Here is a 22,238-nt window from a genome sequence, read left to right on the forward strand (position 1 = left end):
CAACATATTCCACTTTGCTGTTTGTCTTCAAGTTGTAGCTTGTGAGTAATACCCTAATGCTAGCTATGTCCCAACATATTCCACTTTGCTGTTTGTCTTCAAGTTGTAGCTTGTGAGTAATACCCTAATGCTAGCTATGTCCCAACATATTCCACTTTGCTGTTTGTCTTCAAGTTGTAGCTTGTGAAGTAATACCCTAATGCTAGCTATGTCCCAACATATTCCACTTTGCTGTTTGTCTTCAAGTTGTAGCTTGTGAAGTAATACCCTAATGCTAGCTATGTCCCAACATATTCCACTTTGCTGTTTGTCTTCAAGTTGTAGCTTGTGAGTAATACCCTAATGCTAGCTATGTCCCAACATATTCCACTTTGCTGTTTGTCTTCAAGTTGTAGCTTGTGAGTAATACCCTAATGCTAGCTATGTCCCAACATATTCCACTTTGCTGTTTGTCTTCTAATGCTAGCTATGTCCCAACATATTCCACTTTGCTGTTTGTCTTGTGAGTAATACCCTAATGCTAGCTATGTCCCAACATATTCCACTTTGCTGTTTGTCTTCAAGTTGTAGCTTGTGAAGTAATACCCTAATGCTAGCTATGTCCCAACATATTCCACTTTGCTGTTTGTCTTCAAGTTGTAGCTTGTGAAGTAATACCCTAATGCTAGCTATGTCCCAACATATTCCACTTTGCTGTTTGTCTTCAAGTTGTAGCTTGTGAGTAATACCCTAATGCTAGCTATGTCCCAACATATTCCACTTTGCTGTTTGTCTTCAAGTTGTAGCTTGTGAGTAATACCCTAATGCTAGCTATGTCCCAACATATTCCACTTTGCTGTTTGTCTTCAAGTTGTAGCTTGTGAAGTAATACCCTAATGCTAGCTATGTCCCAACATATTCCACTTTGCTGTTTGTCTTCAAGTTGTAGCTTGTGAAGTAATACCCTAATGCTAGCTATGTCCCAACATATTCCACTTTGCTGTTTGTCTTCAAGTTGTAGCTTGTGAGTAATACCCTAATGCTAGCTATGTCCCAACATATTCCACTTTGCTGTTTGTCTTCAAGTTGTAGCTTGTGAAGTAATACCCTAATGCTAGCTATGTCCCAACATATTCCACTTTGCTGTTTGTCTTCAAGTTGTAGCTTGTGAGTAATACCCTAATGCTAGCTATGTCCCAACATATTCCACTTTGCTGTTTGTCTTCAAGTTGTAGCTTGTGAGTAATACCCTAATGCTAGCTATGTCCCAACATATTCCACTTTGCTGTTTGTCTTCAAGTTGTAGCTTGTGAGTAATACCCTAATGCTAGCTATGTCCCAACATATTCCACTTTGCTGTTTGTCTTCAAGTTGTAAGTAATACCCTAATGCTAGCTATGTCCCAACATATTCCACTTTGCTGTTTGTCTTCAAGTTGTAAGTAATACCCTAATGCTAGCTATGTCCCAACATATTCCACTTTGCTGTTTGTCTTCAAGTTGTAGCTTGTGAAGTAATACCCTAATGCTAGCTATGTCCCAACATATTCCACTTTGCTGTTTGTCTTCAAGTTGTAGCTTGTGAGTAATACCCTAATGCTAGCTATGTCCCAACATATTCCACTTTGCTGTTTGTCTTCAAGTTGTAGCTTGTGAGTAATACCCTAATGCTAGCTATGTCCCAACATATTCCACTTTGCTGTTTGTCTTCAAGTTGTAGCTTGTGAAGTAATACCCTAATGCTAGCTATGTCCCAACATATTCCACTTTGCTGTTTGTCTTCAAGTTGTAGCTTGTGAGTAATACCCTAATGCTAGCTATGTCCCAACATATTCCACTTTGCTGTTTGTCTTCAAGTTGTAGCTTGTGAAGTAATACCCTAATGCTAGCTATGTCCCAACATATTCCACTTTGCTGTTTGTCTTCAAGTTGTAGCTTGTGAAGTAATACCCTAATGCTAGCTATGTCCCAACATATTCCACTTTGCTGTTTGTCTTCAAGTTGTAGCTTGTGAAGTAATACCCTAATGCTAGCTATGTCCCAACATATTCCACTTTGCTGTTTGTCTTCAAGTTGTAGCTTGTGAAGTAATACCCTAATGCTAGCTATGTCCCAACATATTCCACTTTGCTGTTTGTCTTCAAGTTGTAGCTTGTGAGTAATACCCTAATGCTAGCTATGTCCCAACATATTCCACTTTGCTGTTTGTCTTCAAGTTGTAGCTTGTGAAGTAATACCCTAATGCTAGCTATGTCCCAACATATTCCACTTTGCTGTTTGTCTTCAAGTTGTAGCTTGTGAAGTAATACCCTAATGCTAGCTATGTCCCAACATATTCCACTTTGCTGTTTGTCTTCAAGTTGTAGCTTGTGAGTAATACCCTAATGCTAGCTATGTCCCAACATATTCCACTTTGCTGTTTGTCTTCAAGTTGTAGCTTGTGAAGTAATACCCTAATGCTAGCTATGTCCCAACATATTCCACTTTGCTGTTTGTCTTCAAGTTGTAGCTTGTGAGTAATACCCTAATGCTAGCTATGTCCCAACATATTCCACTTTGCTGTTTGTCTTCAAGTTGTAGCTTGTGAGTAATACCCTAATGCTAGCTATGTCCCAACATATTCCACTTTGCTGTTTGTCTTCAAGTTGTAGCTTGTGAGTAATACCCTAATGCTAGCTATGTCCCAACATATTCCACTTTGCTGTTTGTCTTCAAGTTGTAGCTTGTGAGTAATACCCTAATGCTAGCTATGTCCCAACATATTCCACTTTGCTGTTTGTCTTCAAGTTGTAGCTTGTGAAGTAATACCCTAATGCTAGCTATGTCCCAACATATTCCACTTTGCTGTTTGTCTTCAAGTTGTAGCTTGTGAGTAATACCCTAATGCTAGCTATGTCCCAACATATTCCACTTTGCTGTTTGTCTTCAAGTTGTAGCTTGTGAGTAATACCCTAATGCTAGCTATGTCCCAACATATTCCACTTTGCTGTTTGTCTTCAAGTTGTAGCTTGTGAAGTAATACCCTAATGCTAGCTATGTCCCAACATATTCCACTTTGCTGTTTGTCTTCAAGTTGTAGCTTGTGAGTAATACCCTAATGCTAGCTATGTCCCAACATATTCCACTTTGCTGTTTGTCTTCAAGTTGTAGCTTGTGAAGTAATACCCTAATGCTAGCTATGTCCCAACATATTCCACTTTGCTGTTTGTCTTCAAGTTGTAGCTTGTGAGTAATACCCTAATGCTAGCTATGTCCCAACATATTCCACTTTGCTGTTTGTCTTCAAGTTGTAGCTTGTGAGTAATACACTAATGCTAGCTATGTCCCAACATATTCCACTTTGCTGTTTGTCTTCAAGTTGTAGCTTGTGAAGTAATACCCTAATGCTACTATGTCCCAACATATTCCACTTTGCTGTTTGTCTTCAAGTTGTAGCTTGTAATTAAACCCTAATGCTAGCTATGTCCCAACATATTCCACTTTGCTGTTTGTCTTCAAGTTGTAGCTTGTGAATTAATACCCTAATGCTAGCTATGTCCCAACATATTCCACTTTGCTGTTTGTCTTCAAGTTGTAGCTTGTGAGTAATACCCTAATGCTAGCTATGTCCCAACATATTCCACTTTGCTGTTTGTCTTCAAGTTGTAGCTTGTGAGTAATACTAATGCTAGCTATGTCCCAACATATTCCACTTTGCTGTTTGTCTTCTATGTCCCAACATATTCCACTTTGCTGTTTGTCTTCAAGTTGTAGCTTGTGAGTAATACCCTAATGCTAGCTATGTCCCAACATATTCCACTTTGATGTTTGTCTTCAAGTTATAGCTTGTGGAGTAATATTCTAATGCAAGCTATGTCCCAACATATTCCACTTTGCTGTTTGTCTTCAAGTTGTAGCTTGTGAGTAATACCCTAATGCTAACTATGTCCCAACATATTCCACTTTGCTGTTTGTCTTCAAGTTGTAGCTTGTGAGTAATACACTAATGCTAGCTATGTCCCAACATATTCCACTTTGCTGTTTGTCTTCAAGTTGTAGCTTGTAAAGTAATACCCTAATGCTAGCTATGTCCCAACATATTCCACTTTGCTGTTTGTCTTCAAGTTGTAGCTTGTGAGTAATACCCTAATGCTAGCTATGTCCCAACATATTCCACTTTGCTGTTTGTCTTCAAGTTGTAGCTTGTGAGTAATACCCTAATGCTAGCTATGTCCCAACATATTCCACTTTGCTGTTTGTCTTCAAGTTGTAGCTTGTGAGTAATACCCTAATGCTAGCTATGTCCCAACATATTCCACTCTGCTGTTTGTCTTCAAGTTTTAGCTTGTGAAGTAATACCCTAATGCTAGCTATGACCCAACATATTCCACTTTGCTGTTTGTCTTCAAGTTGTAGCTTGTGAAGTAATACACTAATGCTAGCTATGTCGCAACATACTCCACTTTGCTGTTTGTCTTCAAGTTGTAGCTTGTAAATTAATACCCTAATGCTAGCTATGTCCCAACATATTCCACTTTGATGTTTGTCTTCAAGTTGTAGCTTGTGAAGTAATACCCTAATGCTAGCTATGTCCCAACATATTCCACTTTGATGTTTGTCTTCAAGTTGTAGCTTGTGAAGTAATACCCTAATGCTAGCTATGTCCCAACATATTCCACTTTGCTGTTTGTCTTCAAGTTGTAGCTTGTGAAATAATACCCTAATGCTAGCTATGTCCCAACATATTCCACTTTGATGTTTGTCTTCAAGTTGTAGCTTGTGAAGTAATACCCTAATGCTAGCTATGTCCCAACATATTCCACTTTGCTGTTTGTCTTCAAGTTGTAGCTTGTAAATTAAACCCTAATGCTAGCTATGTCCCAATATATTCCACTTTCCTGTTTGTCTTCAAGTTGTAGCTTGTGAATTAATACACCTAATGCTAACTATGTCCCAACATAATCCACTTTGATGTTTGTCTTCAAGTTGTAGCTTGTGAAGTAATACCCTAATGCTAGCTATGTCCCAACATATTCCACTTTGATGTTTGTCTTCAAGTTGTAGCTTGTGAGTAATACCCTAATGCTAGCTATGTCCCAACATATTCCACTTTGCTGTTTGTCTTCAAGTTGTAGCTTGTGAGTAATACCCTAATGCTAGCTATGTCCCAACATATTCCACTTTGCTGTTTGTCTTCAAGTTGTAGCTTGTGAGTAATACCCTAATGCTAGCTATGTCCCAACATATTCCACTTTGCTGTTTGTCTTCAAGTTGTAGCTTGTGAGTAATACCCTAATGCTAGCTATGTCCCAACATATTCCACTTTGATGTTTGTCTTCAAGTTGTAGCTTGTGAGTAATACCCTAATGCTAGCTATGTCCCAACATATTCCACTTTGCTGTTTGTCTTCAAGTTGTAGCTTGTGAGTAATACCCTAATGCTAGCTATGTCCCAACATATTCCACTTTGCTGTTTGTCTTCAAGTTGTAGCTTGTGAGTAATACCCTAATGCTAGCTATGTCCCAACATATTCCACTTTGCTGTTTGTCTTCAAGTTGTAGCTTGTGAGTAATACCCTAATGCTAGCTATGTCCCAACATATTCCACTTTGCTGTTTGTCTTCAAGTTGTAGCTTGTGAAGTAATACACTAATGCTAGCTATGTCCCAACATATTCCACTTTGCTGTTTGTCTTCAAGTTGTAGCTTGTGAAGTAATACCCTTATGCTACCTATGTCCCAACATATTCCACTTTGCTGTTTGTCTTCAAGTTGTAGCTTGTGAAGTAATACCCTAATGCTAGCTATGTCCCAACATATTCCACTTTGCTGTTTGTCTTCAAGTTGTAGCTTGTGAAGTAATACCCTAATGCTAGCTATGTCTCAACATATTCCACTTTGCTGTTTGTCTTCAAGTTGTAGCTTGTGAAGTAACACCCTAATGCTAGCTATGTCCCAACATATTCCACTTTGCTGTTTGTCTTCAAGTTGTAGCTTGTGATGTAACACCTGATTCTTCTATCTAAATCAATATGATTGGAACTGTTCAAATAAGCAGTTCATTGTAACCCAAAGTTTAATTATACAAATAAAAGTTAAATAAAAAAATAATAACAGAATACAACCAACCAATACACAGGGAATGTAAACAGCACTCAGGTTTTCTAACTTGAGATTGACTCATTACTAAATCCATAACACATGTAAAGTTTCTTACCTATTGTACACAATATGTTAAAACATCCACAACAATGCAATGTAACAAGAAATATAATATATAATGTTTTGGCCTATAAATCATCTGAAATACTGACTAGGGGATAAATTCATTCTCTGTGTATAAAACATTTTACTGGTTCTGGCACTTCATATTTGAATATGCAAAATTTTTAAGATGTAAATGCAGTGTTGAGTATTCACAGTAACTAAAACCATTACATGACCTGGCTAGACTGTTCATGTGAGAGTTTAAGGTACATACAGTTCTGAATGAATCTCATGGTCATATAGGGCATGTCAATGACTGCAATGTTATACTGATTCCACAACATGTAATACCCACCAAACATTTCTAGCACAAGAAACGACTGAATGAAATAATCAAAAATGATAGTCCAGTCATCTTAACTAGGAAGAGACATCACATCTAGTAACAATCTCAAAATTTGAATACTGGGGACAGATATTAAAACCAAACAAGATGACAATACAGGATCCCTAGATGTCATAAGCACATGATGAAAATTATATGCAAAACCATTACATACAAAAATGACTGTCAGAAAGAGGGCTCTAAAAGAAGGCAGGTTCATTCCCCAAATAAATGTCTTCTTACAATACATGGTACTATCTACACTCACCCACCCCTTGCATATAAAGTGATGCGATCCATCCGTGTCTTCTCCGAATTTAATTTTTTGGATACTATAAAGAAGTTTAAAAAGGTTCACTCACATCACTGTTTTACAAACTTTATAAAAGTTATCAAAAAGTAGCACATGTCAGCACCAAGAGGTAGCACATGTCAATACCAAGAGGACTATTATTCTAATATGTTACTTTAAGTTGCCAGAAATTACATTTTAAGATATTGTTTATATATGAACAGCTTTTTTTGTTGTCTGAAGGTAAATATTAGATTAAATAACCTGGAACTTAATTAATCAATAGACTACTGGTGAACAATAAACAGTTTCAAATGAATAAGTAAACCTTAGTTGTTACCTGGTGATGTCATACACTAATAAGGCACCAGCAGCCCCTCTGTAATAGCTTCTGGTGACAGACCTGCAATATATGTTTACTTAAAAACAGTAGATATAATATCTTCATATATTAAATATTAAGCACTTTTATTAAACTCAAATAATTTTTAAACATTTTGTCTTCAAGAAAAACTTTAAAATAATTTTTACATAAACAGCAGAAAGAATTGAAAGAAGTTCTTTCACTCATAAAGAACTGTACATGATACAAAGCTGACCAAATAGACGTGATTTGTCCCCAAAACTCAGTTGACATTCTTAAGCACTTATTCTGTGGGTGAAACATTATACACGAGATTTGACCTTTTCTTAATTTCTTATAACAATATCATGAATTATTGTTGAATCAACCACCATGTTGTTATTAATACTCTGTTGAAGTTGCCTGTTGTAAGAAGAACGTTTACATGTAACAGTGATGTGCTCTGTTGCTTCTACAATTATTAGAAAAAGTCTTCATAAAACATCTGTATTTGTAGTGACCAAACTCATCAGGCTTAGTAAACAACTACTAACTTTATGCATTAGCAAATTAAACCTTAAATATAAGATATATTAAACATACTTGTATAATGCAAAAAATGCACAATAATACACAAATACCCATTCACGGAAGTTTTGTAAAATTTCAGACGTAGATAAAAAATTGGCAAAAATGTTGGTGGCAAATTATTTTAAGACTGGGAAAATGTAAATAAAGTTTCTCAGAAGTCGATCCTGGGACATTTATGATTTACTACTCACATCTGGGACATTAATGATTTACTACTTACATCAATAACTTGGATAACTTTAACTGCACTATTTCCAAAATTATGGTGATGCTAAGTGAAGAGCATTTATTTCAGAGTGACCCAAGGAGAAACAGATAAGGTAGGACAATAAGTTTGACTACCTGGTAGCTGGACAACATCAAATGGTAAATGTGGTCATTAAAGCAGAGAATAGAAGTGGTAAAAGTTATTTATAAATAGTAAGATTTCCATGGGGACAACATGGAGAGTTATGGATTATTGTATTATATCAGTCCTAACATATGCATCAGCATGTTGGAAAATACTGTTAAGTATGGAAAAGATAATTAAAATGATTAGATTCTAGTTCTTAAGGCACATTCAGAAGGTATGTTGGACATGTCACACCTGAAATAAGGGTGTTACAGAAGGAACATGTTGACTAATACCAGAGAAAGAGAGATTCTAAGACACGTTACAAGGAAAGAAGAAATTGAAAGTGTGACTGTAACTGGAAAGACTAAATGAAGGAGAGACTGACTACCATCACAAGTCTGTCTAAACTGATAAAGGTAGCAACATTAGAACTTTTTTGTGCCTCAATAAGAAGAAATTCATGGAAGAACATAATCACCAGTGCCCTCTTTGGATAAGGTATCTTTAGAGACTGACCAGGAAGTGTAAGTTATAAAAATGTAGAAAGGATTAGATTAGTGGTAGTTGATACATGAAAAGTATGAAGGAATATTGCAGTAGGTGGAAAAAAACAAAATACTGATTACTGATACAATCTTAGTCTTTAAATGGGCTTGTAATTTTCATGAAAAAATGTTCAAAGAAATCAAGTGCAATTATATTAAAGCTTTAAATAAACTACTATACCTGAAAAATAACAACACAAAGCAAAGAAGGTAGGGGTAATTTATTAAAATTACAACTGGTTTGAGGAAAAAAACAACCAAAATAACCAGCTGCAAAACTCTGATTTCCTTACTTTCTTTGGAGGAAAGAATATAATATGGTGTACTGAATAGCATGTTTCAAGCTCTTAGCAACTTGAATAATGTGACAATAATTTATAGAATGGAAATACAAAATGGAGAAACAGTTTAAGCTTTGGAAGTCAAATATGGAATGTTTCTTTGGAAAGACAGTACTTCGAGTTAAATGATTGTACAGTGGCTTACTTTATGGTATTATGCATGCGTTACTCTAAATTGTTTCAGCATTACTTGTATAAGTGTGTAGATATTAAAGATGAAATCTAGTTTTGGTTTATTTGCTTTCACTAGTTTGGATAAATGGAAGAGACCTCGACAGACAAAGGGTCTATTACTTTTATCTTTCTCAAGAATTACAAAATGCACCTGACCTGAAGCGCTCTTGACCTGCAGTGTCCCATATCTGTAGCTTTACTGACCGACCTCCAACATTCACCACTCTTGACCCAAACTCAACACCAATTGTGTGACTTGAATCAGCTTTAACTAAAGAAAAACACGACTTCATCATGCCTAAAAGTATCTACCACTTACAATCTACATGGATTTAAATATCATTACAATTTCTAAATAATCAATTTTCATTCAGCATTACTTGTACAATTTATTCACAATAATTCACACAGGCACTAGGAACATAACAATATTAATGTATTATATACACCTACAGTTAGTTATAAAAATATACATAACACCAAAGCTTTAAAAGCAATGTTTTTCATTTTATTTTTCCCAAGTTATAACATCAGGTAAAAAAAGATGCTTTATTTCTGATTATCTAGCAAAAAATACAATTATGAGAGCAAATTCTTAAAAAAAAAATGGAATTACACTACATTATTCGAAAATAAATTAAATACACAACTTACATTTATTTTCAATAAAATGGTGAAGTAAACAAGACTTTCCAGTGCCTGCACTTCCAATAACCAGAAATTTGAAAAGGAAATCTAACAGACAAATATTTCAGTTTCCTTCCAAGTTACAATAAGTTCATAAAAATATGCAATTAATGTTTTACTTTCAAACATAATATTCCTAACAACAGTAAATAAAGTTTAATAAATAAATCACCAAGTCTTAAACTGTTTCAAATTATCCAAGGAACTAATAAGATAAGGGCATCCAATTTCCTTGTGTTATATTCTTAAGATAATGGAATGAGATGACATATTTCATGATTTTGATATTTTCTAAACGACTGATTGACTTGTAGACTGAGTAACAATTTGGAAGTATTGGAGAACAGCACTTTTACTGGAATAGAAGAGAAAATTATGATTTTCTAGAAAAATAAAAAGTAGGTTTAATTGTTTATATTTCTCAAGAGTAACTGAGCAAATACAGGAGTGACTTAAATACCTCCATGTTGCTCACATCATAGGAGTATGTGCAGTACCTGCTGAAAATACCACAATGGTAATTGATGAAATAGTTTAAACCATATTTTTTGTCACTCTTAATAAAAGGTGCTTTTCTACTTGAATTACTAACTTTATTAAAGTTGTCAAGGGAAATAAAGTATCATTGCTATAGTGAGTACTAGGCCTATACTATTAAAATAAAGTAACATTGGTATAGTGAGTACTAGGCCTATACTATTAAAATAATGTATCATTGCTATAGTGAGTACTAGGCCTATACTATTAAAATAAAGTATCATTGCTACAGTGAGTACTAGGCCTATACTATTAAAATAATGTATCATTGCAAATAGTGAGTACTAGGCCTATACTATTAAAATAATGTATCATTGCAAATAGTGAGTACTAGGCCTATACTATTAAAATAATGTATCATTGCTATAGTGAGTTCTAGGCCTATACTATTAAAACAATGTATCATTGCTATAGTGAGTACTAGGCCTATACTATTAAAATAATGTATCATTGCTATAGTGAGTTCTAGACCTATACTATTAAAATAATGTGTCATTGGTATAGTGAGTACTAGACCTATACTATTAAAATAAAGTATCATTTCTATAGTGAGTACTAGGCCTATACTATTAAAATAATGTATCATTGCTATAGTGAGTACTAGGCCTATACTATTAAAATAATGTATCATTGCTATAGTGAGTTCTAGGCCTATACTATTAAAATAATGTATCATTGGTATAGTGAGTACTAGACCTATACTATTAAAATAATGTATCATTGCTATAGTGAGTACTAGGCCTATACTATTAAAATAATGTATCATTGCTATAGTGAGTACTAGGCCTATACTATTAAAATAATGTATCATTGCTATAGTGAGTACTAGGCCTATACTATTAAAATAATGTATCATTGCTATAGTGAGTACTAGGCCTATACTATTAAAATAATGTATCATTGCTATAGTGAGTTCTAGGCCTATACTATTAAAATAATGTATCATTGGTATAGTGAGTACTAGGCCTATACTATTAAAATAGAGTATAATTGCTATAGTGAGTACTAGGCCTATACTATTAAAATAGAGTATCATTGCTATAGTGAGTACTATGCCTATACTATTAAAAGTAGAAGTTCCATTAAGAATAAAACAATACATTTTTACAACTATGTATAGAATCTTTACAAAACAACAATCACACATTAAAATAAACGTTTCAAATTAATGAGCCATAAATATGTAATATATATATATATACAACAGAATTAAAATAATCTATAACTAACTGCATTTATGTATCAGTTTGGTACCTTTGCTACTCACATATTTAGTAATTTCCCTGAAACATATTGTCTAATGAACAATAGTATTGAAACTAAATACAGTTTTCATGTTGTCATATATTCACAAACACACACATATCCCACTGAACAGATTATTTTTACACTGATGCCACTTATCACATTGAATATTCTGTCAATTGTATTTTTCTAATCAGATTTTTATTTTTGTGTTTTGATCTTCCAGAAAGACTTGTGTGTGTTTTTTCAGTAGGTTAATGGGAATGTTTGAGTTTTTTTGACACCTAAAAGCCATCAATTAGGTTTATGTTACACGAGTGCATACTTACAGTTATGACATTTGTATTAAATACCATTGCAAAATGAAATGTTATGGCACACAGTGGCCATAAGTCTCGACATGGATTCTAGCACATAATAAAGATCCTACAGGACAGCTTGCCACATAGTTATTTAACACAAGCCTCTGTTTCATATCATTTCTTATGTATCTGATAGAATGTTAGCTGCCTTTTCTAGAGAAATACAACAATTAACACAATATCTAACTACTAATTACCAGTGGGACTACATAAACATGGCTTAAGTTTTTAAAACCTCTAATTGTAAATCACAACCGAGTATTGCTGCAATGACAGGAAATGATAACTGTACTCTAGAATGACAACTTTGAAATATGAAATACATATTATTATTTTATGATTTGCGTTTAAACATTTGTGTTGATGAAGCAGTCATCATGAAAAAAGCAGTTTGATAAATGAAAGTAAAAAAACATTAGTAATGTAATAACTAGTTAGATTAACAACTCATGAATTTTATTCACCTTTATGTTTAAAACAACAAACACAAGTTAATATCATTATATATTTATTTTTGTTGCGTAAGAAAGTAAAATCAAACTGACTTTACTAAAATTCATCATGACCCATCATTTAAAATCTAATCTGCAATTTCGACTGTGTTAATTTTCCTGTATTAGTTCATAGCATTTATGCTATAAATCACACATTACGAAACTAGGGTTAATGATATGTCAAAGCTGACACCTTACCGTAAGATTCCGACATTGGACAAGCAAAAAGCAATTACTAACAAAAATTAGTTAATACAGAAAAACAAATAAGAAGAAATCTTTATAAAACTTAACTGATATTTACAGTTAAATTCACTTATGTTAACACTAACATTGACTTTCACATATAATACACTTATTTTGCAAAATTCTCTTGACCCAGCCTAGAAATCATATGTAAAATTATTATCAACCTTTCCCTCTAGCGAAAGCATAGTTCTTAATACATATATTATATATTATTTATGTGAAATATTTGAATAATAATAAAACAAACCAGGCCAGTAGTGAGCAATAATATTTAGCAATTAATGGATATTTTATTGTTACAATATCTGACTTTACATACTTCATATTAATTAATTTAACTTGAGCTCTGAAACTTCTTTTTTAAGTTATCATTCCCACATGTTAATTATAATACACCAGCGTTAAATCTTACATAGTTTTACATCTTATTTTAAAGCAAAATAGATTTATTTGTAGAGTGAGAACCTTTTTTTCAGCTTTCGATTAGACTATTCAATAATGGCATATATGATGAGCATTGTTTCTAATAACAATTGCATTAAACTGGATGAGGGAAAAGCAAAATTTTTGTTATTGTTGATTTCACAAGTTGAAGGAGTTTAGAAAAAGCTCCTTCCTTTTCACAATTTCCTCCCGATTGTTCTAGTAAAAACGTATTATTTATTTGTTTGAAGTTAATCACAAAGCCACCCAATGGACCATCTGTGATTTTCTCACCACGAGTTTCTGCCCAACTCGATTTCTAGCGTTGAAAATTTGCAAACATACCATTATACCATTAAGTGAGGGGCTCCAATAAAAACGTCAATTTCAAACAATTTTTACTTCTGTCACTTTCACGTGTGATATGTAAGGAAATTATCCGTATTCTGCCTGTTCATCGGATATGTATATTTTTAAACTTTTCGATTATTTATTGTTCGTGCTGTAAGTGCTAATAAATATAAAAAGCACATTAACAAATTTGTATTAAATGTTTGATTTCTTATGTATTGGACTGCTTAATTAATACAACAAATGTTTAGACGCAAATCATAAGTAATAATAACATCAATAACAGCTAGTTAGATTAAGAACTTATGAATTTTATTCACGCCATCATTTTGTCTTTTTTAAAACAAAAATATAAATTAATATCATTATACGTTTCTTCTTATCAGACAAAAATGTAAAATTAAACTGATTTTACGACAATTCAATGTTACTCTTAGACCTAACGAAGTTAGTTCGACTTTATTTCGAGTAGCACGAGCTTTATGTAACTTAATGTAACATTTTGTATGTATATTTTAACACTTCATATGGCGGGAATTTTAAAAATCACGGTCCAAAAGGTAACAAAATAATAAAAAATAATTATAAACAGTTATATATGGTTAAGAAGCTTTGAATTATTTTGTGTATAGAAATATTGATTCCTGCTACAATTTGAAGTAATTCTAGAAAGAAAAGTGTTAATTTAGATTTTTTGTTTTTTATTGTAATTACGTGGTCGATCAAATTGATCTAGTTTGTATTGAATAAGAATCGAACAAATAAGAGATAAAATATGAAGATGTATTGGAAAACACTATTCTTGAACAGTTTCTAACCTGCTTCTGCATATTCCTTTCCATTCTTGACAATTATTTCAATTAATGTGAGTTATTTCCTAATTATTTCAACTAGCCCTGCTTTCTCTTCTACAGAGTTTTACCTTACGAATACGTTCATCACCTGGGCCTAGTGTAGAATTTTTATGTTACTTCAAAAGTTATCTCCAATTTATTCAGTGTCATACTTTGAATACTGCCATTCGCATTCTACAAAATCTATCTCACAATAGTTAGTTTTCTTATAGCTATTTTGTATATCTCTGCAAGAAATTACCTTTTTTAAAAAATCAGTTCTAAGGCATTCAGCATTCCGTCCTTTAATCTCATGTTCTCCTACCACATATCTACTTGATACTATTTTTCATAATTTCTGTCAGTTTCCAAAATTGGTATGTTCGTTCACACTGCTGTCGCTATTTGCTTAATATTTCTTACGTCTCACCTTTTGCTAGAATTCTGAAATAGGTTTGTGGTACATAAATACACAATGTTTCTATCTCTTGATATTATTAAGCACTTATTCTGGATTTACTATTTATTCTGTATATGTACAGGTTTCAGATAAGACATCCTCAAGAAAACCTTTAAAACGATTTTGTTCTGTCTACTCTTGTTATTCTCTATTAAATAATATCGTATTCTAGAAGTGGGTACTGCACATCTTTTACACCCATAAAGGTTATTGCACAGTATGACACATTGTATAAAGTTTACAGCAATATCGTTCAGTGACTAATGAGATGATGCCTGAAGGATATGGCATTTTGTATGTTGTTACGAAACTTATCATTCGTGTAGACAGCACCGGTAGCAGTGGGTAAATGAAAGAGCTCTTGCATGTTAAAGAAATTTACAATTAGTCAGTTTAGTTTGAATGAGGAAGAGTTAACCAAAGAAGATATCCAGTCCTATTACTCAATTCAACACCACATCTCGGTTATTCAAAGATTTAGCATTACTTCGTTATAGGTATAACTGAATTTCATGTTGTTGTTTTTAAGCTAGGGCACTATAATCAGGTAACATGTGCCTATGACCAAACAAAATATACAACATCACGTAAACTATAGACCTTCAGGTTTATAGTGTGACATGTTAATCAATCTTTCAGGTACTATAACCTGTTTATATTACTAAACCAAACCTCAACACAAATCAGATATGCTTTATTTCCTAGACTTGTTTTTTGTGCCATTTTCATATATATCACGTATATGTGAAAACAATTAATTTTTTACTTGTTTGTTAACGTTTTTATCCCTATGCCTAACCATTCTTTCCACAATAAAATATTATTGCTAGATTTTGTAATTTTAGTTTCTTACAGCTTGTGACAGTAAGGGTAACAAAATAATATTGTTATCCAGAGTTATCCATCATTTATTAAATAATTACGTTCACATTTGCTAAAATCAGCATATAAGTGCATTCATTTCATTCTTTAATTCAAAAAAGAATGCAAAGTCTACTTAACAAAAAAGTGTGCTACTTCTCCAAACGATAAGCCCAACCCACAAGTGAAACTAAACAGTTACTTACTTGTTAAAACAACGTCTTCTCCTAACTAGCTCACAAACTCAAACTGCCTGACTAATGCACATGTTATCTCAGTAATTAACCAATAACAACGTAGCATATTCATTAAATGGCTAACTAAGTCACTTATATATTTACAACAGAAAATTCAAGACATTACTTGAAATTTAGAAATGTGGTAATTTTTAAATCACACATCATTTCTACATCATCCAAAACGTCTACATAGTTTTGAAGTCCTCTCAACAATCTTAATGCAAAATAAAAAAGATAAGTAGATGCACTGAACTTATAATTTAGTGTTTTATCTATTCTAATATCTATTATTTTTCCTTTACCATAACTTGCTGGCATATCACAAGAGCTATTTTCAGTATCAGATAGATGGTAAAGAGAACCTATTAGTGGCTTCTTTCTCGGTGACATAATGGTATTATTTTAAAGAAATCCTGAACTATCCAGCAAGTCAACTTACTTCTGTTGGAATGTTCACTTACGTCTATAGAAAGTTTGGAGAATAGCCCCTATAAGTGGGCGAACCCTGAAGGCAGATGACATTGCAAAAGAGTATAGGTAATGAGACGCAAATGTGTTAGGGATCGTCTACATTCCTACCTGGAAAATCTTATCCAGAGGCCATTGACAGTAAGAGACAAGAATCCATGAGTTTACACACTTGATAGGAAATGACATGAAAAAGTTGAAATGTTTCCTCTTTCGTGGAAGAATAATTAAGTTACATGATTCATTTAACCTAACCACTCAAAATGAAAATAGATGTAAGAAAAAAACTGCACCATAAAAAAATGATGTCGATCGCCATATGATGAAGTAGTACGAGAAAAATAATGTCAAAGTTCAGACAGGACAAAGATGATATTTTGGGTGGAAGAGACTGGACAAGGATGAAATAGAAGAGAGAGAGAAAACCAAATCTCGGGAATGATGAAGTGATCCAGGATTAAATTTAACTTATCTGTAAGTTGTATAAGGCAAACTTATGAACAACATCCCATGCAAGTAAGAAAAATATTATACAGGGAATAGGTAGCCAAAGGTTTAAATGGGGAATACACGAGAGATTAGACAACGAAACAGTATCTAGTCCAGAAGATGGCCACAATGAGAATGACAACTGAAGTGAAAGACCTGGAAGAGGTTTGTAAGAACCAGGGAAATGAGAATAGCCAGAAAAAGAGATAGAAGATAACTGACAAAGCTGCCCTATAGCCACTAATGGCAGAAATGTATAAACTGCCTTCGAAAATCCAGATAAAAAGGAGAGATTAAAAGAATTGAACGACCTGATGGAACGACGTACTGTTGGCAGAAAATACCAAGAAAGTAGACCTGATGGAAGGGGCGGAGGACGTACTGTTGGCAGAAAATACCAATAAAGTACAAGGAGAGATAGCACTAGTGTATCCAAGAAAAAACTGGGGTGCAAGTCCTAAAATTCGTATTTGCTTATAATTTCTATTTATTTTTATAATATTCAAACTTTCCTTTATACTGCTTAAGTGAGCATTATGACACGCCACTTTATTGATGTCACTTAACTTATGCGAATCGCGACAACGTTGAAGTTGAAATTTTGGAAATCGCAAATAGGATTTTGAGTGTAATCTAGATGTAAGCTGAAGATTAAAAAAAAGTCTTGAAACTGCAAACATTTACAGGGCGAAATCAGAAATTGCAGGGGAACACTGGTGAAAAATAAAATACAAGCCAAAGGGGGGGGACATAACTGCATCTTCCTATGGATGTGCTAACCCGTTAAGGAAGACGTTGGAAAGTACTAAAATAATAAGGAAAAGGGAAAACTTGACGAAAAACCTGTTGAGACTCCATGGACTAAGAAAATTAGGAAATTAAGGGATGGCTACTGATGAATAACCTGAGCTCGAGCTTCCAACTTGGAATAAACACTTCCAATACCTCATTTCAAACGAAGAAGTCTTTAGGATCAGGGGCGTAGATTTTTTACACCCGATGGGGGGATGATTTTTGCAACCACTTATGTGGACTGTTTAATTTGCAAGTTGATAATCTCTGATTACGTGAACCTGAAAGCTTTAAACATGCAGTCACAGAGTAAGCTTGTTGCCACGATACTTCAAGGTTTCCATGTAAGTTTGTATAAGTGAGGTGTTGTGAACAGTTTTCAAAATGTTAATAGAATAAAGACATATGTGTCATAAATTAACTGCCACATGAATTTATTCCTGCACACTGCACAGTATAAAAAATGGCCATTATACTTGACAAGATTACTAATAACTTTCATTGCATGAATTAAGTTTTCAAATATTAATAAAATTAGTAATTACCCTTGATAAGTTTATATCTACTGAAAAACTGTTCATGTTGTTTGATAAAAATAATTAAAATGTCTTTGCGAACTCTTGAAAATTACACATCAACACAATGTAGCACATAATTATTCATACTTTTCATTGAAGTAAGATTTATTTAGTCCTCTAGTCTACATGTTTCCAAACGTAGACCTCCTTTGTGATGATCTGTTTATGAATTATTTCATAAGCTCTTCTATATGTGACAAACTGCCACATGGTTGAGGCGGCACTGAGACATAGTTGACCTTAACCACGTCTTCAACCGTCTTAATGCAGAAAAGCTGCATTCACATTCACAGCTGGATACTGTACATACAAGCAAAATTTTCGTGAGAAGAAACACTTCACTAAACATCTGCTGGCTTGTTTCATGCATTTTACAGTAAGCATCCTTCGCACCTTTCAGAGATACTGCTTTTGTTGTTCCTTTGAACATGGGCAACTGAAACTCGAGCCGTTGTACAGAGATTTCTGGATATAAGTTTATGACCGAGTTGTCAATCTTGCCAGATGTGATCATGTTTTCAAGTGCCAAATATTGCCTCAAGTCATTGTTGTCTGCATTGAATCTAATAATCAGATGTTCTATGACTGAGTCCACAAATTCAAAATATTGGCTTCTGTAGTAATCTCTAGCTGTTGCAGAATGGTGTGCTTAGCCATCACCTGTGATCCTTCTGAGGGGTCTTCTAATGCGTGGTAGTTCAATAGGTACCAGATCCAGGAAAGTTACCTTTTTCTCAGCTTCATCAAATATCTTGTTGTAATTTTCTTCTGTTCGCAAAACCCGAAACTGCACAACTGTCATTGCAGATGCTTCAATCATGCCAGATACTGTTGCTGATAGTGCTTGGAATGCACGGTTTAGTTCCTCTAATGCAGCTTATGGATGCTGAGCCACCAACAATCATAAAACTGTTTTTCCTTTGTCTAATCTGTCCAGCAGACATGGTGCTTTCACTGCTACATCTGATTTTTCATTTGCTAATTCAGACAAAGAATCAACAATGTCACTGTAGTGATCATTAGCACATGTAATGGCAGATAGGTGGCACAACCAGTGTGTTGGACATAGTGGGCAGATGTGTTTATCTGGACCATTGTGGCTGTCTGACGATACAATATTTTCAAAGATTGCTTATATTTGCTCTACCTCTGAAGCAAGACACCAAGTTCATGTACCCACGAGATATAATATCGAACACATTTACAAGCTTCAACTGCATGTTGCATTATTAAATTAGCCTTGTGTGCTCTGCAGTGAAAAAAACAAAGGTGACTGTTGCTTCTCTTTTATTTTTGCCTGGTATCCACTGTACGCATTACTCATGTTAGCGGCTCCATCATAAGTTTGTGCTCTTAATCCTGATAGTGTTAAATTGAGTCTGGTCAGTACATCAAGTATAGTCGAGGATATTATTTCACCAGTTGGATTGGAAACACTGTACAAACCAATAAATGTCTCATGGACGTCAAGGTTCTCACCTACGTTTCGTACACATATTGCTTCCTGTTCGGCACCTGTAACATCTTGAGTGTCATCAACCATTAATGCAAAGATTTTACTTTGCTGCACTTCGTGTACTATGCTCCTCAGTATTTGATGGCTGAACATCTCCATTATTTCATTCTGAGCCTGGGGTAATGTGAATGTGGTTTTATTTGACAAGTAGGCCGTCAACTCAGAATCTTCCTCTTCCAGGAGCTTCATTAACTGCAGGAAGTTCCCTTCCGTATCAGTATATCCACGTAATGTTAAACCTTGACGCAGTAAGAAACGTAACCTTCTGAATATTTTGGCTGGACTTCTTTTACATTCTTCCTGCTGCTGCCTTTTTCCATCATGTAGCTGGACAGTCACTGGAGTTACATCAAGTGAACCTTCTGGAGATATAGCGAATCTGTGCTGAGAGGAGGATTGGTGTTCGTTGAATTTCTGTTTTGCCTTTTTCCAGTTGCAAAACCGGTGGATATGAATGTATACTCCACTGACCTCTCAATTTCCCTGTAAAAGACCTCTATTTTCCGCCTTGGCACAATGAAAGCATATGTCTTTTGAGTCTGATTGTCGAAGCGCAGACATGGGAACTCATCAAACCACTTGCCCTGGAGGTTGATATTTTGAGATTTTGCTTTCTGTCGTGGTATTAGTTGTGCGTCTGGATGATGTGGCTTTCCATACTGTATCTGTGGAGTGTCATATTTTTCATTACTGCACAAACTTGTTTCACAATTATCTGGTGGTTCATGATGTGCAATATTTTCATAAGCATTTTAAGACTCGTCCTCTGATGAACATGGTATTTCCTCTGTATGGCAAGTTTCTATTCCTTTGCTTGAGATTGTTGGATTATCTACATTGTCACTTGTAGTACTAGTAACTGGCTTGTAGAACTGTCTAATATTGGAAAGTTTCAGATGCTTGTTTGTCATAATTGGAATCTGTTTCCCAGATAACTCAAAAGGCTAAAATACAGTCTTTATTGAAAAACTCTAACGTACAACGAACGAAGATAGAACAGAATAAAAATAGGACTGAACTGTACAATGTATTTAAGTCGAAGGCGCGATCCTCACAGTGAATACCGAGCCGACTGATCGCCTGGGCATCGCTGGGACAATAATGTGTGCTAGTTACAATACAAGTAATTGCATGTTTCTGGAAAAAATACTTAAACAATCACAAATATATTATATTCCTGTTAAAGCTCATCACAAGGCAAACACGTTGTGATATAATGTCAAAAAGCACATCTATTAAATAAAAACACCTAAACAAAAACTAACAATACAATTTGAGTGGAGGCTTCAGGCTGTTGAAATCGCTCCTTTTGTGTTCTAATTATACAAGAAAATGCAATATTTTTACTATCCATGATAAGAGAAAATATTGTTCTTTTACCATAAAGCACCAGCACTTTATTAGAGGGCGGTGATAATCTGAAATTTCATGGATTAATGAGGGCCACAAACACAGTTCTAATGAGCCCTGTTGTAAAATCGAGGCTCAGACTAAAGGGAGCAGAGGAGGGTGATGTAGGGCGCATCTGGATCCGAGCGGCCCGAACCTGTCGTTAACTGTACACTAAACGTAAACTATGGTCAGCGGCTTCGGCAGCTAAGGAGAGTAAGGCGTTCGACAATAAAACCGGCTAGACATGCATAAGAACAAATGGCGTAGGAAAACCGCACAATATACACATAAGATTGATGCAGCTACAAGCTACAAATGGCCTGCCAGATCTAGATCACAGGAGTTTACGCTTAGGAGTAATATTTTCGAATTTCATGCTCTGTTCAATCTGTTGTGATGAAAATTTCACTTAATCTTACACTACGTACAAGACGTAGGTAGATTCTGTGATAGTGCTTGCAAGCCTTGCATGTATACTTAGGCCTACCGACTGATACTTACGAACTATCGCTTAGATCGAAAAGCTTAGAAGCACGCCTATATTAAAGATGTACATTTCGGCTACTGAAAAAGCCTACATCTAGGCCTAATTATGTGATTCGATTGGTGAGAACACGAGAATCACAAGAACAAACACAATTTGTAGGCCTGTGATGCAATAAAACAATTCAACAGACCAAACTGTAGGGGGGATGATTGTATGCACCATACCCCCACCTAAAATGAATGGGGGATGTATACCCCCAGGATCTACGCCCCTGCTTAGAATTAGCGTGAGGGATGCAAATATCCAAAAGTAAGACAGTTTGACAAATTCCAGAAAAAGTTATCAGTTTTACTGGGATGCTGCAAAGAAGATGTTTACAGTTACGACAGAAAGTGTTCGTACCCCAGCGTCGCGAGTAGTTTTTTCCTCATAACTTAAAAAAGTATCACGATTTGGATAATGAAAGTAAAATATATTATAAATATCATACTACACACACATCTACATAAAGTTTTATGTAAATTGAACAACAAATAAACTGTTTATAAACAAATAACCAAACATAGGGGCAGAAAGTGTTCGTGCGTCTAATAGTCAGTTGTGTA

The 22,238-nt window shown here is 34.5% G+C and overlaps 1 protein-coding gene across 3 annotated transcripts in view; it reads right to left on the reverse strand.

Moving 5' to 3' along the window:
- LOC143251863 (ras-related protein Rab-4B-like) overlaps positions 1 to 12,921 on the reverse strand; it is a 31,191-nt gene extending 18,270 nt beyond the window's left edge. The window contains exons 1-4 of one of the 3 annotated variants that reach the window (XM_076503158.1): positions 12,694 to 12,921; positions 9,825 to 9,905; positions 9,327 to 9,441; positions 7,180 to 7,242 (exon numbers count right to left, since the gene is read on the reverse strand). In XM_076503158.1, coding sequence (XP_076359273.1) covers positions 7,180 to 7,242; positions 9,327 to 9,441; positions 9,825 to 9,905; positions 12,694 to 12,709 — 275 coding nt within the window. In that variant the 5' untranslated portion in view covers positions 12,710 to 12,921. The remainder of the gene's footprint in view (positions 1 to 7,179; positions 7,243 to 9,326; positions 9,442 to 9,824; positions 9,906 to 12,693) is intronic. The other 2 variants (XM_076503160.1, XM_076503161.1) reach the window with 2 other exon arrangements.
- Between the last annotated feature and the right edge of the window lie 9,317 nt (positions 12,922 to 22,238).

The sequence above is a fragment of the Tachypleus tridentatus genome, chromosome 6 (assembly GCF_004210375.1).
Source record: "Tachypleus tridentatus isolate NWPU-2018 chromosome 6, ASM421037v1, whole genome shotgun sequence".
NCBI classification, from domain to species: Eukaryota; Metazoa; Arthropoda; class Merostomata; order Xiphosura; family Limulidae; genus Tachypleus; species Tachypleus tridentatus.